Below are 13,486 nucleotides of genomic sequence, written 5' to 3'. Positions count from 1 at the left end.
GAACCAGAAGCATCGGCGGGTCAGCAGACGCCACAGAACTTCTCAGCTCAGGGAATGAGCGGATGGCCCGGTTCAGGTTCAGGCTCAGGCAGATCACTTGACTCGAGTAGAACCCTACTCACTGATATTGATTTGACTCGTGGATGATTCTAAACAAAAACATTAGTCTTTCTTCCTACCACCACCACCCTTTAGTCTTTGAAGAAGAAGCAGCAGCATACAGAATGTGAGTGCTGTACATATCTTTGTTGTTGTAGATTTATCTTATCTCTGGGAATGTTAAAACCAGACATTTAAGGATTTGAGACCAGATCTCTCAGTACCTTCTAACATTGTTAAATGTAACAGAACCACCCCCACTTTCAGGCTTTTTAAGGAGATGTTTTAACTATATTTGTACTAGTTCCGATTTATTTGCTCTTGTAATGGCTTTATGAGAAGGAAGGTGAAGAAAGATGCGACGATGATTATACTCCCTGCAGAGGGTTGGCATAAATTCTAAGAATGTGTAGAGAATCTTCTAGACTTCATGGTTTTTGTATCTGACGTCCTTGACTCTACCTGACGTCCTCGAAGGAGTCAAGGAACCATGAAATGTTCTGAAGTCGCAGGAAAAGAGTTGCGCAAGAAAATTCAAAGTAACATAAACAGACAAGAGGCGTTTACTGTGACTTTAACCGAGTTTTCTTCAGACGTCACAAAGCAGACTCTATTTAAAGGTTTTGTGACCAAAAAAAAAAAAAAGCGAGAAGTTAAACACGAAGCATGTCTTCTTTGATCTTCCTTTTCATTTTATCCTTCCTCAATACTAGTTTCACAGCTTGTGCTCAAAATCCTAATTTCCTAGGTGATTTCTGTCCGAACACGACAACTTTCTCAAGAAACAGCACTTACTCCACCAATCTCACAACTCTTTTGGCTTCTCTCTCTTCCCGCAATGCTTCATACTCCACCGGATTCCAAACTGCTACGGCTGGAGAATCCCCCGATGTGATCACCGGTCTTTTCCTCTGCCGGGGAGACCTCTCGCCGGAGGTTTGCCGTAACTGCGTCGTCTTTTCCGTCAACGACACGCTTACTCGTTGTCCTAATATGAGGGAAGCCGTGCTCTACTACGATCAGTGTACGCTCAGATACTCTGACCGCAATATCCTATCGGCCCCTACACTCAGACAAAGAGTTCGCATGATTAACCCCTACAATATGTCATATAGACAAGTCCAGTTCGAAGATACGGTGTCATTTAATCTCGACAAAGCTGCGGTCGAGGCAGCGAATAGTCCTCGAAAGTTCATTACGTTTAAGACTAATTGGACTGCGTTCCAGAATCTGTACGGCCTGCTTCAGTGCACACCTGATCTCACGACACCAGACTGTTTGCGTTGCTTGCAACTATGCATTAATGGTAATGGATTGCCTTTTTACAAAGTTGGGGCAAGAGTTTTTTATCCTAGTTGTAATTCTAGGTACGAGCTATTTCCTTTCTACAATGAAACCGCCATTACAACACGAATGCTGCCCCCACCTCGTGTGCCATCTCCTCTGCGACCAGGTGAACTTACTTCTTTTTCCTCTGTACTTTTTTTTCTCTAGTTACCAGTAAGGAAAGTTTATATTTTTTGACTTTTGATTCATCTGCCAGTACTATCCATCTTGCTGTGTACCAAAAGCAAATGATAATCTTTAAAACGCAGGGAAAGGTGGTAATTCAAGTGTCTTAGTGGTAGCCATTGTTGTACCTGTTATTTTGGTTGTCCTGCTTCCCATAGCTTGTTATTGTTTCCTTGCAAAGAGGGCAAAGAAGACTTATGACACAGCACCTGCATTTTATGGTAAAGATTCTTCAAGTCATTAATCTTTATTGTGGGTTTGAGTGACTGATGTGATTGATTCTGGTTACTAATGACTTTTATTGTGCAACAGGAGATGATATAACAACTGCAGACTCACTGCAGCTCGATTATAGAACAATCCAAACTGCAACAAATGATTTTGCAGAGAGAAATAAGATTGGTCGAGGTGGATTTGGTGAGGTTTACAAGGTATTATTTTACTGTTCCTCTTGAGGTTGTCTAATTTTATTGGTGTTGCCTACACATTTGGATAACAACATGATGCTTTGCTTCATAAAAAATTAAAAACATGGGTAGGGAATATTATCGAATGGGACTGAAGTTGCGGTCAAGAGACTGTCGAAAACTTCAGGACAAGGTGAAACAGAGTTCAAGAACGAGGTTGTTGTTGTGGCAAAGCTTCAGCACAGAAACCTGGTAAGGCTTCAAGGATTTTGTCTAGAAGGTGAAGAAAGAATACTGGTCTACGAGTATGTGCGCAACAAAAGCCTTGATTATATCATCTTTGGTCAGTTACATTGTTTCAATGATTCGTTTACTCGTTCTTGAATATCAAAGGTTGCAAAATATTTTGGAAGCTAACTTGTAAAATTTATGGATGTGCTTTTAGACCCTGCAAAGAAAGGTCAACTAGACTGGACTCTTCGATACAGGATCATTGATGGGATCGCTAGAGGGATTCTCTATCTTCATCAAGACTCACGCCTCACGGTCATACACCGTGACCTCAAAGCGAGTAACATTCTCCTTGACGAGGATATGAATCCGAAAATTGCTGATTTTGGAATGGCAAGGATCTTTGGAATGGACCAAACCCAAGAGAAGACAGGCAGAGTAGTTGGTACCCTGTAAGTCTTTCCGGCTCTAGTTGTCATAAGTTGAACATAGTACTCTGACAGTACCAATAATTATTTCCTTCTGAATATCAGCGGTTACATGCCTCCTGAATATGTGATGAGTGGACACTTCTCTATGAAATCTGATGTCTATAGCTTTGGAGTGTTAGTTCTTGAGATTATAAGCGGTAGGAAGAATAGCAGCTTCCACGAGAGAGACGTCGCACGTGACTTGGTCACATATGTAAGTTACAGTATAAGTTATACATGTATTGATTGCTTGCATTGCAAGAACTGATTGATTGCTTGCATTGCAAGAACTGATTGATTGATATCCTCTAGGCTTGGAGGCTTTGGAGTAACGGAACAGCGTTAGATCTCGTGGATCCAATCATTGAAGGAAATTGCCAGAAGAATGAAGTGATTCGATGCATCCATATCGGACTTTTATGTGTTCAAGAAGATCCTGTAAAGCGTCCGACCTTGTCAACCATTTTCGTGATGCTCACTAGTAATACTGTGACTCTACCAGTGCCTCAGCAACCAGGGTTTTCCGTTCAGAGTAGAAATCAGCTTCATCAATGGAGCACGTCTGTTGACCGTTCGTTAATCACTGATATATATCCTCGTTGAATATGATGTTAACCTTACAACGCTGGAATCATCTGCTATTATTTATTTTCAATGAAACCTTGGACTAGGTTTGATCATTTGGCTCACAGATTGGATCAGTTTGGTTCATCTAAACTAAAACCAGCTTAACCACCTTTAGTTTTGTTTTGTGAACCTGTCAAGATTTTATTAGTTCTTTTGTATCTTAGGCAACTTGATTCTCTTATAATATGATGATGCTCTGGTGTCTTTTTATCAACCTTAATGGGAGAGCAACATGTTAGGATTTAGGAAACAAAAACAGAGCAAATATTTCAAATCCAAGTCAATGTCATAACTCTTTATTATATGAGAGAGGTTCATTATCAAATACAATTCGATTCAACAACAAAGCTTTCATCATCTCAGGAGATATTCAGAAGCTTCTTTATGTCATGCTGCAGAAAAAAATTAGACAGAGAAGTTAACGGAGACAGAGAGAGAGTGAGAGAGAGAGAGAGAGAGAGAGAGAGAGAGAGAGAGAGAGAGAGAGAGAGTGTGTTTCGTTACCTCAAGTGTAAGAGGGGAAGTAGTTGGATAATAACGTTCTACGGCTTGACCCTTCTTGTCAACAAGAAACTTAGCAAAGTTCCATTGAATGTCATCACCGAAGATTCCCCATTTGCCTTTCTTCAAGAACTTATACAGAGGAGATTCATTCTCTCCGTTTACTTCAATCTATTACACAACACAACCGGACAGATTCAATTACTTTAAAAAAAAGAGAAACTCAAGACATAGAGAATAGTAATGAATTCGTCTAGTGATCTACCACCTTGTTGAAAATGGGGAATTTAGATTTGAAACGAGTACAGACAAAGTCAGTAATCTGGTCATTAGTTCCCGGTTCCTCGTCACCAAACTGGTTACAAGGAAATGCTAGAATCTCCAGACCTGCAACAAGAAAACATCAATGGAGAAGCTAATCGCGTGGAAAAAACAAGAGACTTACTTACACAGACATTTGTTGAAAAATCATATATACCTTTGTCTTTGTACTTGCTATAAAGCTCATTCAACTCAGTGTAGTTTGAGTTTGTCATCCCACTGAAACCATCAGAGAATAGTATAATAAACAAGACAAGAAAACTAACATTTTAACAGAAGGTTTTAGTATAAAAAAACAACCAACCATTTGGAAGCAACATTGACAATCAAAAGAACTTTATCTTTGTATTGACTGAGTACTAAGCTGTCTCCCTTTGCATCCTGTTGCAATTATTCAGCTATAAAGACTCAGAGAGGCCAACACAAGAACTCAATCAAAGATCATACAAAACAATCCCCAATTAACAGAAGAAGACAAAGCAATGTTCAAACTGACAACATGATCCATCATACTCTAACAGCTCTTATAACCAACAAGACACCTCAAAGTAAAAATCTTTTCACACTATTATCAGATTGTCTTAAAACCCATACCAAAGGTGCTTCCTTTCAAGAACAAAATAAAAAAAACTACACATTCAAGTTATCAGAGACAGAGACAGAGAGTGTTACAGAATCGATGATTCAAGTTAGAGCAATTTTAATCACCTCGATTCTTATCTCGTAAACAGATTCTGGGTCCTTCGCCGCCATTGCACTAGAAAATTAGAAATGCCAGAATCAGAAAGGAGTCAACGAGGAAAGAGAGAAACTGAAGCCGAGAAGCTAAAAAAGTAGAGACTTGAGACTTGTGGCAATTGATCGCTTTACACGCGCGGCCAGTGCGCGTGGCGTTTGATATTGTTACCTTATTATCTTTATCGTAATTAACGTTTGGGCTTCATGGGCTTATGTCTAATGGGCCACATTTATACTTCTTCAGCATTTACCATTTATCAACATGTAATTTATGTATTTCAAACTAGTATAGAAGAAAAGATTTGTCAATGACAATCATATCAATGAAACAGGTAGCTTATTGTTGATTTTTGTAATAATTTTTATTTTGTATCAACCTAGCAAATTTTTTTTTCTCTAGAACTGCTATTTTCTATTTTATCCTACCAAACTCTAATTCATAATAAGTCACCCTACCTTATGCAATGAGGTATTTTAAAACATTTTGGGAATCATCTTTTGAGGTCACATCAGTTTTTGAAACCTAAAATATTCAAATAATCGAACTACATTTGGAAAAAAAAATGACAATGAGATTCAAAGAAAACAAAAAATTATACAGTTTTTGCAATCTTACGGAGTAAACTATCCATAGTAATATCAAAAGCATCTCGAAACCTCTCAAACTTGGCATTACTATCTCCATAGACCAAACCAGGCAAAAGCTCATGAACAATGTAACTCCTCATATCCTCTCTTTCCCTTAGTGTCTTTGACATCAACTTCTCGATCACGTTCACTCTCTTCACCTTCACGTCTTCTTTGTTTATATACACTGAATATCTCCGATGATCTTCCGGTAAATGCCACGTGTACTGATAATACGCGCTGTACGGATCAAAGATCACCGGAATACAACCTGATATGAGAGAATCAAAAATCGATTTCCTTGTCGGACTGTCTCCGGGCGGTTGGAGGCAGAACTCCGAATCCCTAAAAAGCTCAATAACCGTTTCCGGTTTATCGCAGCCTCCGTCGGTACAGTTCAAAAACCGGCATTGGTTTGGAGATGAGGTGCACTGGTCAATCAATATTGACCGGATGCTATCAGGCTTGCCAGGTCTTGCTCCACCGGCGAAGCTGATTAGGCTCCGGCGAGGCTTTCCGATGATCTTGTTTTGCCAGTTGGCGATATCGTCGTCTGTTTTCGGGTGGAAGTATGTCGGATGAGGTATCGCCACGTCGTTAGCTTCCCATGGATTACGTTCGATGAGAAGCTTTGTAGGGTTTTTCATTTCTTGCATCTCAAGTAAACTTGACCCCCAAGAAAACTTATCATTCCTCCTAAAATCCCAAGAGATCTTTCCGAGAACGAAAACGTGATCTTTCCCGGCGTTTTTCCTCCATGATTGCTTTGATCCGAGCCATTTAACAACCTCGATTGCCAAAACATCCTTCACATCCTCAGAAACGTTCTTAAAATGCCATCTCAAAACATCGATACCACCATAAAAAGGCACGTAGAAGAGCTTCGCTTGGCTCTCATCATAAACTCTACATGGATGCTTCAAAACTCTAGAGTGAAAGATCGGCTCAAGAGAATACTGATGCGTTTTGAACCAGCCTTTACCGAGAGTCTCAATCAATTCACCAAATGCATCGTTCTTGAAGTAGCTGCAAAAATTGGCCCATGGAACCATATCGGAGCATTCCCCCAACAAATCTTTGTTGAACTTGGACGGTAACTCATAAACGTAGACCCCTTGTCCTTCGCAGGATCCAGGCTTTTTGCGGTTGCTTCCCATCGATAGCCAAGATCTTTGTATTTGAAGATACTTGTCAACGGCTTTCAGAGCGGTTTCCTCGTCTTCGTCCTTAGATTTGAAATATCTGTATCGTTCTTCGCCGGTTTCTGGATCCCAGTCAATCAGCACATCGTGATCAATCTCGTTAATTTTGGATTCAGAATCTCGATCAAGAACGGAATCAAGATTCTCCTCATGGATAGGTTTAGAATCTTGATCAAGAACGGCAACTCTTTCTCCGGTGAAAGTTTCATTCTTTATGACGTTGAGGCTTGTTCCGACCGTTTCATTTTTTGCGAAACCCTTGTCTCCATATTTACCAAGAACAAGAACGTTCTTCTCTTCTTTACTTCTTACCACACCTTCACTGACCGGTTTAGTGAAATTGTTGACTGGTGCACGTAAAGCCGGCTGAGAACCGGCAGTGAGACAATAAAGATCATTGAGCTTCCGGGAAGTGATGCAAATGTGAACGACATTACCGGAGATAACGGTCGTGGAAGTGGACCAAAGATAAATGAAGAAGAGAAAGAGAATCGTGAGAGGTACACGATAGAGAATTGATCTGGAGCAAGTACGAGAATCTTTAGGTGTTATCTCGGGTTTCTCGGTTTCGGTTTTTTTGGATGTTCTCGGTCGTCTCTTTGAGACGGAGACAGGCATTTTCTTGTTTGGTTGTTTTTTTTTTGAAATCTACTTTTTGTGTTTAAGCTTTTGTATATTGCTTTCTACGGACATGAACGCACGTCGTCGTCTAATAATTGTAATATAGGATCATTGAGTTTGCACGTCTTGGAGTAACAAAAATATAAGTATTTCATTTAGAATAATATATATTTAGATTAATTATAGATGTGTGGATATGTAAAAGATGTTAATTATATTTTTTAAGTGTGTTAGTGTTTAGCATGTAATGAATCTCGTATGAAATTAATCCAAGTTTTAGTAGCTAAAAGAACTAAATTGACGTGTGTCCAAGTTTGAATTTAAGATAATAGCAATTATCACCCGCGGTGTACTCCAGAATAAGTTTTTTTTTTCGTTAATGTAATATTTTAATATTAATTTGCTAATATACTTTTTTTTGTTAATTTTAGTAATTTAATATATAAATTGGTATACCGCACAATAATTTTTCTTTACTACATTCTTACTTAAATCAGTTTGATTCTGACATATTTTATATTTGTGTTGTTAAAACATTAAAATGAGGATTTAACCTGTATTGAAATATCATATTACTGATAGTTTATTTTTTAGTATTATTAATTCAATCTTGTAATGTCATATAATCCGTCATGTAATATAATTCGTTTGTGTAATTTTGAAAATTTAATATGTTTAAATATTTAGAATTTTAAACTTTTTATTAAGTTTAGATTTATTAGTTATAAATTATAAACTTCTTAAAATTTTATAATTTACTATATACAGTAAATTTACAATATATGTATGTTGAACACACATTTTTTTATATTAATTGAGTAATATATGTTTGTTTAAAAAATTTCAAATCACAATATATGCAGAAAAAATATATTTTTTTATTAATTTTATGTATTATATGATGATTCACTACATGTAAATTTTAAAATCAAAAAGAGATGATAGGAGAATAGTTTTTTTTTTCATTTGGAATAAATCTTATAAATATCTTTATTAATTATAAAACATTATATACAGTATATGGGTATTTAAAATATTTTAATTGTGTTTGGTTGTAAAGATAGTAGAGAAAGTTAACTAAACTTGTTTGGATAGAATTATATGCATTAAATAGCACTAAATGTAAAAACTTTCCAAAGAACGCTTTTTAGTAAAAACTGCTGCATTTAGTGGTTTATTCAATTAGTTAAATAATCCAATTCGACAATACATTTTGTGATATCCTTTGGTGGAGCGGTCAGCATTTCTTGTCTCAATGAGGCATGAGCTTGTGGCCTTATTCTCGATCTTGAGACGACTCGTTCTCGATCTTTCCCTTCTTGCTGCGATCTCTAGTTCTCATGATTGTGATGTTTCTTGTTTCCGAAAGAAGAAACCCGAAGAGCTAGATCTGTAAACAATTATAAGATTCCGAATATATATATACAGTATATGGAGGCAAAGTAAATCCATTAATAGTTAATGGACTTTATTTCTAGATGAGGAGTGGAAATTTACAGTACGGTTTAATGTTTCATCAAATATAACAACCCATAAAACTCTGTTTAGTTAACTTTTTTAAACTCGCTCCACCTGAATCTCCCGGATCTCCAGATGATCAAGCTTCTTAGGTCGCTTGTAGTTTTTCAGCAAGAGAGAGCAACACACAACACTAACAGAAGAAGCAGCCATTGCAGCTCCTGCAATCCATGGAGGCAACCTGAAACGTGTCCACGGGAAAAGCACTCCCGCAGCTATCGGTATCCCCATGAGGTTGTACCCGAGAGCCCATACGTAGTTGAGACGGATTCTTGAGAACGTTTTCCTTGACAGATCAATGGCTGTGATCACATCTTCTAAGTTGCTTTTCATCAGAACTATATCCGCTGCTTCTATGGCAATGTCGGTTCCTGCACCAATTGCCATCCCGACATCCGCTGCCACGAGAGCAGGTGAGTCGTTGATTCCGTCACCCACCATTGCCACAACATGTCCCGCAGCCTGCAAAATTTGTTGATTTTATCAATTCACATGTTGCAATTAAGATATGAACTCTAGTGTGGAGCTACTAAAGTACCTGTAGTTCCTTGACTTTCTCTGCTTTTTGCTCAGGTTTAGCTTCTGCGATAACAGAGTCGATACCCACTTCTCCAGCAATGGAATTCGCAGTTCCCCAGTTGTCACCAGTTACCATGATGCTTTTGATATTCATGGATTTTAAAATGGAGATGGCTTCTCGAGCACTCGGTTTTAAAGGATCCGAAACAGACAAAACTCCAATCAACTCGCTGTTTATGGAGACAAGAATCCCGGTCTGGGCCAGATCTTCAGCATCGACTAGCAACTCTTCAGCATCGACTGGAATAATAACTCCATGACTAGTCATCAAACTCTTGTTTCCCACCATAATCTCTCTTCCTTTAACGATTGCTTTCACTCCATTTCCAGTGACAGACACAAAATCACGGGCTTCAGGCCACGCAGGGTTCTCTTCGTCATCTCTGAATTTCTTACCATACTCAACAATGGCCTTTGCTAACGGATGCTCACTGTTTACCTGATAAAAGGACAGTGTCATCATAGTGATATCATTTTTCATGTAGGCCATGAGTTTCGAAAATTTGAACCAGAATTTTTTTTATCAATGTTCAGTGGTTACAAGAGATTACCTCCGTTGCAGCAACAAGTTCATAGAACTCTCGAAGTACCATGTTTTTCAGGAGTTTTGTTTCCACAACTACGGGCTTCCCCATTGTTAGAGTTCCTGTCTTGTCAAAGACAATGCAAGATATCTACACCGTCATGGAAACTGTTAGGGTTCATCATCTTTAAAAGAAACAAAATGGTACAGAAAACCTTAGTGATATACAATATAATAAGTTACAATGCGGCAAGAGACCCTATAAGCTTAACAAGTTACCACACTAACCTTGTGTGCTTTTTCTAGAGCTTGGCCACCCTTTATCAGCACACCTTGGGACGCACCAACCCCAGTACCAACCATAACAGCAGTTGGAGTAGCCAGCCCAAGAGCACATGGACAAGCTATGACCATGACAGAGATCCCGAACTGAAGAGCTAGCTCGAAGCTATCCATTGAAGAAGGAATCCAGGATTCAGGGTACCAATGCAGTTTCCCAGCTAAGAACCAGGAAAGCCAAGTTGAGAAAGAGAGAAATATTACCTGCAACATTAAAATTCAGTGAGTTTAAACAGTTACTGTGCCTTGAAAAGACTAATGTTTCTGTTTATTAAAATGTCAGATTACTCACCAGAGGAACGAAGAACTTGGAAATCCGATCAGCCAACTTCTGTACTGGAGCTTTCGCTAGCTGCGCAGACTCAACAAGTCGTACAATCTGAGCAAGAGCACTCTCTGAACCAACCCTTGTAACCTTAACATGCAGAACTCCATTCTCGTTCAAAGTGCCTCCTATAACTGTATCACCCTTTCTCTTTGCCACTGGCCTTGCCTCTCCAGTTATCATACTTTCATTCACATGACTTTGTCCCCATATGACATAACCATCTGAAGCAACTTTAGCACCAGGAACGATTTTGATCACGTCATTCTTCTGTATCAGTCGACCATCAATCTCTTCCTCACTACTCGCATTCCCTTCCTCGTCCAAGGACAACAATATCGCAGTTTCAGGTGCCAAGTTCATAAGCTTTGCGATCGCTTGAGATGTTTTTCCTTTAGCCAGAACCTCCAAATATTTTCCTAGTATGATAAACGAAATGAGCATGGCGCTAGTCTCAAAGAAATCGACTCCCTTGAAATCAGGAGAGGTTGCAGCTCTCAGCACTGTATACAAGGAATAGAAATAGGCTGCATTTGTTCCCAGAGCAATCAGAACATCCATGTTAGCCGATCCCCGGCGTAAAGCCTTATAAGCGCCAGTATAAAATCTCCAACCGATAACAAACTGGACAGGGGTAGCCAAAACCCACCTTATGATTTCTCCAACGGTCAGCATATTGATGACTTTAAACATCAGCAAATCTTTAATTCCAGGGATATACATAAAAACCATGGCTGTCAAAAACACAGGTACCGTAAAAACCAAACTCCACAGAAACGACCTATAGTACTGCTTAACCTCCCCTTGCTTCTGAGATTCTCTGCCTACCCCTCCTTCGGAAAATATCGTTGCCTTGATATGACCACTATGACCAAAAACAGTTGACTCAATCACCTGAATAAAATTCCTAGGCCCTGTCACATCGGGTCTGTACAAAACAGATATCTTATCAGTTCCATGACTAATCTCAACACTCTGAACCCCAGGAAGTGCTTCAAGAGATCTTTCAATTATCTCCATAGATTCATCAGTAAACTCACCATCAATCTTCAAATCAATCTTGCTCACATCCTCTCCCGTACTGATAAGCACAGCTTCAAACCCAGCATTCTCTATCTCTTCCAATAGTCTATCGTAACTAAGGAGTCTAGGATCATAATGAATCTCAGCTTCCTCAATTGCTAAAGCCACATGAGCTCTCTGTACACCGTTAACCGATTGCAAAACTCGTTCGATCGTTGAAGAACAAGAGGTACAAGTCATACCGCTAATTCTTATCCTGCAAACTTGTCTAGACCTCTCATTCGCCTCGTTTTCAATCAGTGATGCTTCGAATCCAGCATCTTCAATAGTCTCACGAATTGTCTCCACCTATATACAATAATAATCCAAATAAAAAAGGAGCAAACTAAATAAAAACCCTAAATCCCAAAATCGATTCAATTTTGGAGAATCAGATTAGTCGTATCATAGCTTACATCGACAAGGTTAGGATAAAACAGAATCTGAGCGCGATTGTTCAACGCATCGATGACAGCTTCGTGGATCCCAGAGACACGCTTGATAGCTTTCTCAACAGATCCAGCGCAAGCAGAGCAAGTCATTCCCAACACTTGAAAAATCGCCCTAGAAATCTCCTCTTCGATCTCAAACGCCGCCGTCTCCGACGACGATCCATCTCCGGCGCCGCCGCCGCGAGACCTGGTCAGGTGCTTCCGCACCAGAGGGTAACGCTCGCTGAACCTCTCTTTCCGTATGCATGTAAGCGACAGAAGCTTCGTCGCCATGTGAGCGAGCGAATCTGGTTCTTCTCTCCGTCTAATCGAATTTGAATTTGAATTCTTTTTTTGGTTTAATTAGGTTTTGTTTGGAAATGTGAGACTTTGAAATGCTTTAGCCTTTTTAAATAAAAACGGGCGAGGGAAAAAGGTAAATGACAAAATTAGTGGGCCGATTCTATAAATATATAAATTATAGGGTCCTACCAATAAATAATACACTTACGAAACCGCCATTGTTCTTTGTTTTTTTATAATCCTCCTCTTAAAGCTTAAACACATTTGACTTTTAAGGTTCGTTTTAAGATAGTGGGTTGGTTTTAGTAATTATCAGTCTCATTATTACGACATGGTGAAGTAATCTTTACGTGTTTCTATTTTCGGTTACACTTTGTTGATAGTATTTGCGTGCAATTAAAGAAAATCTTACTATAATACTATCGACGAAAGTTTCCTAAACCATATCCATTTTTACCATCTATTATACGTGTCTGTCTAGCTAACTAGTATTTGACGGCACTCAAGTATACTCATATTAAATCTAACACATGTAAGCGTTTGCATTGCATACTAGTATGTTTGAGGTCCAATGCAGTATAGTATAACATAAGATTGATAGATCCAAACAATACATTCTTCAATCTCTCATAGATTTTTCCAAATAATACAGAAAAATCTATCATAAACTCTATGTTCCTTCTTCTCTTCCTTTACAAACACTTTTGAACACCCCAAAAACACAAAACTAATTAAGAACGCAAGAACACAAACACACTCGTCAAGATCAGAGCCAATAAAAAAAAACAATATCAAATGTTGTAATCAGCAGTCGATTGATTTACAGAGTTGAGGGTTTGGTTTTCAGTTAGTTAGTAGCATTCATCATTCCACACTCCTTTCTCCTTCATATATCGTTTCTCATCACGAGTCAAGTGCCAGCTCGGCCCAAGCCAAAGAAGATGATCTAAGCTCTGCAGAAATTGACAGACTGATTTTACTCTCCAACGTCTCGCATAGCTCTTGCACTGAGGGCTTCTTGTTATTGTCGTTGTTGTTGGTTGGATCCCT

General features: G+C 38.9%; 5 protein-coding genes and 1 pseudogene across 5 annotated transcripts in view; 2 read left to right on the top strand and 4 right to left on the bottom strand.

Moving 5' to 3' along the window:
* The window catches only part of LOC104753022 (AT-hook motif nuclear-localized protein 5), a 4,895-nt gene extending 4,496 nt beyond the window's left edge, over window positions 1-399 (top strand). The window contains exon 7 of the mRNA XM_019238549.1: window positions 20-399. Within this exon, the coding sequence (XP_019094094.1) occupies window positions 20-147 (128 nt within the window). The 3' untranslated portion in view covers window positions 148-399. The remainder of the gene's footprint in view (window positions 1-19) is intronic.
* Window positions 758-3,509, top strand: LOC104753017 (cysteine-rich receptor-like protein kinase 15). Its single transcript, XM_010475280.2, has 7 exons — window positions 758-1,552; window positions 1,695-1,832; window positions 1,924-2,042; window positions 2,151-2,361; window positions 2,464-2,701; window positions 2,783-2,933; window positions 3,032-3,509. Exons 1-7 carry the CDS (start codon window positions 766-768, stop codon window positions 3,320-3,322), a joined length of 1,935 nt encoding a protein of 644 aa, XP_010473582.1. The 5' UTR covers window positions 758-765; the 3' UTR covers window positions 3,323-3,509.
* LOC104753018 (probable glutathione peroxidase 8) lies at window positions 3,612-5,019 on the bottom strand. The gene is made up of 6 exons (XM_010475282.2): window positions 4,877-5,019; window positions 4,473-4,549; window positions 4,326-4,387; window positions 4,116-4,234; window positions 3,851-4,018; window positions 3,612-3,738 (listed from the first exon to the last, which is right to left on the bottom strand). Exons 1-6 carry the CDS (start codon window positions 4,919-4,921, stop codon window positions 3,706-3,708), a joined length of 504 nt encoding a protein of 167 aa, XP_010473584.1. The 5' UTR covers window positions 4,922-5,019; the 3' UTR covers window positions 3,612-3,705.
* Window positions 5,500-7,428, bottom strand: LOC104753016 (annotated as a pseudogene).
* LOC104753014 (probable copper-transporting ATPase HMA5) lies at window positions 8,744-12,518 on the bottom strand. The gene is made up of 6 exons (XM_010475279.2): window positions 12,119-12,518; window positions 10,608-12,011; window positions 10,265-10,519; window positions 10,005-10,127; window positions 9,413-9,892; window positions 8,744-9,336 (listed from the first exon to the last, which is right to left on the bottom strand). The coding sequence occupies exons 1-6, from the start codon at window positions 12,425-12,427 to the stop codon at window positions 8,914-8,916; spliced, it is 2,994 nt and encodes a 997-aa protein (XP_010473581.1). The 5' UTR covers window positions 12,428-12,518; the 3' UTR covers window positions 8,744-8,913.
* Window positions 13,016-13,486, bottom strand: part of LOC104753013 (probable LRR receptor-like serine/threonine-protein kinase At1g63430) — an 8,686-nt gene continuing 8,215 nt past the window's right edge. The window contains exon 14 of the mRNA XM_019238619.1: window positions 13,016-13,484. Within this exon, the coding sequence (XP_019094164.1) occupies window positions 13,340-13,484 (145 nt within the window). The 3' untranslated portion in view covers window positions 13,016-13,339. The remainder of the gene's footprint in view (window positions 13,485-13,486) is intronic.

The sequence above is a fragment of the Camelina sativa genome, chromosome 16, assembly GCF_000633955.1.
Source record: "Camelina sativa cultivar DH55 chromosome 16, Cs, whole genome shotgun sequence".
NCBI classification, from domain to species: Eukaryota; Viridiplantae; Streptophyta; class Magnoliopsida; order Brassicales; family Brassicaceae; genus Camelina; species Camelina sativa.
The sequence above is the reverse complement of the archived record's forward strand: the minus strand, read 5'-3'. Positions and strand labels throughout refer to the sequence as shown.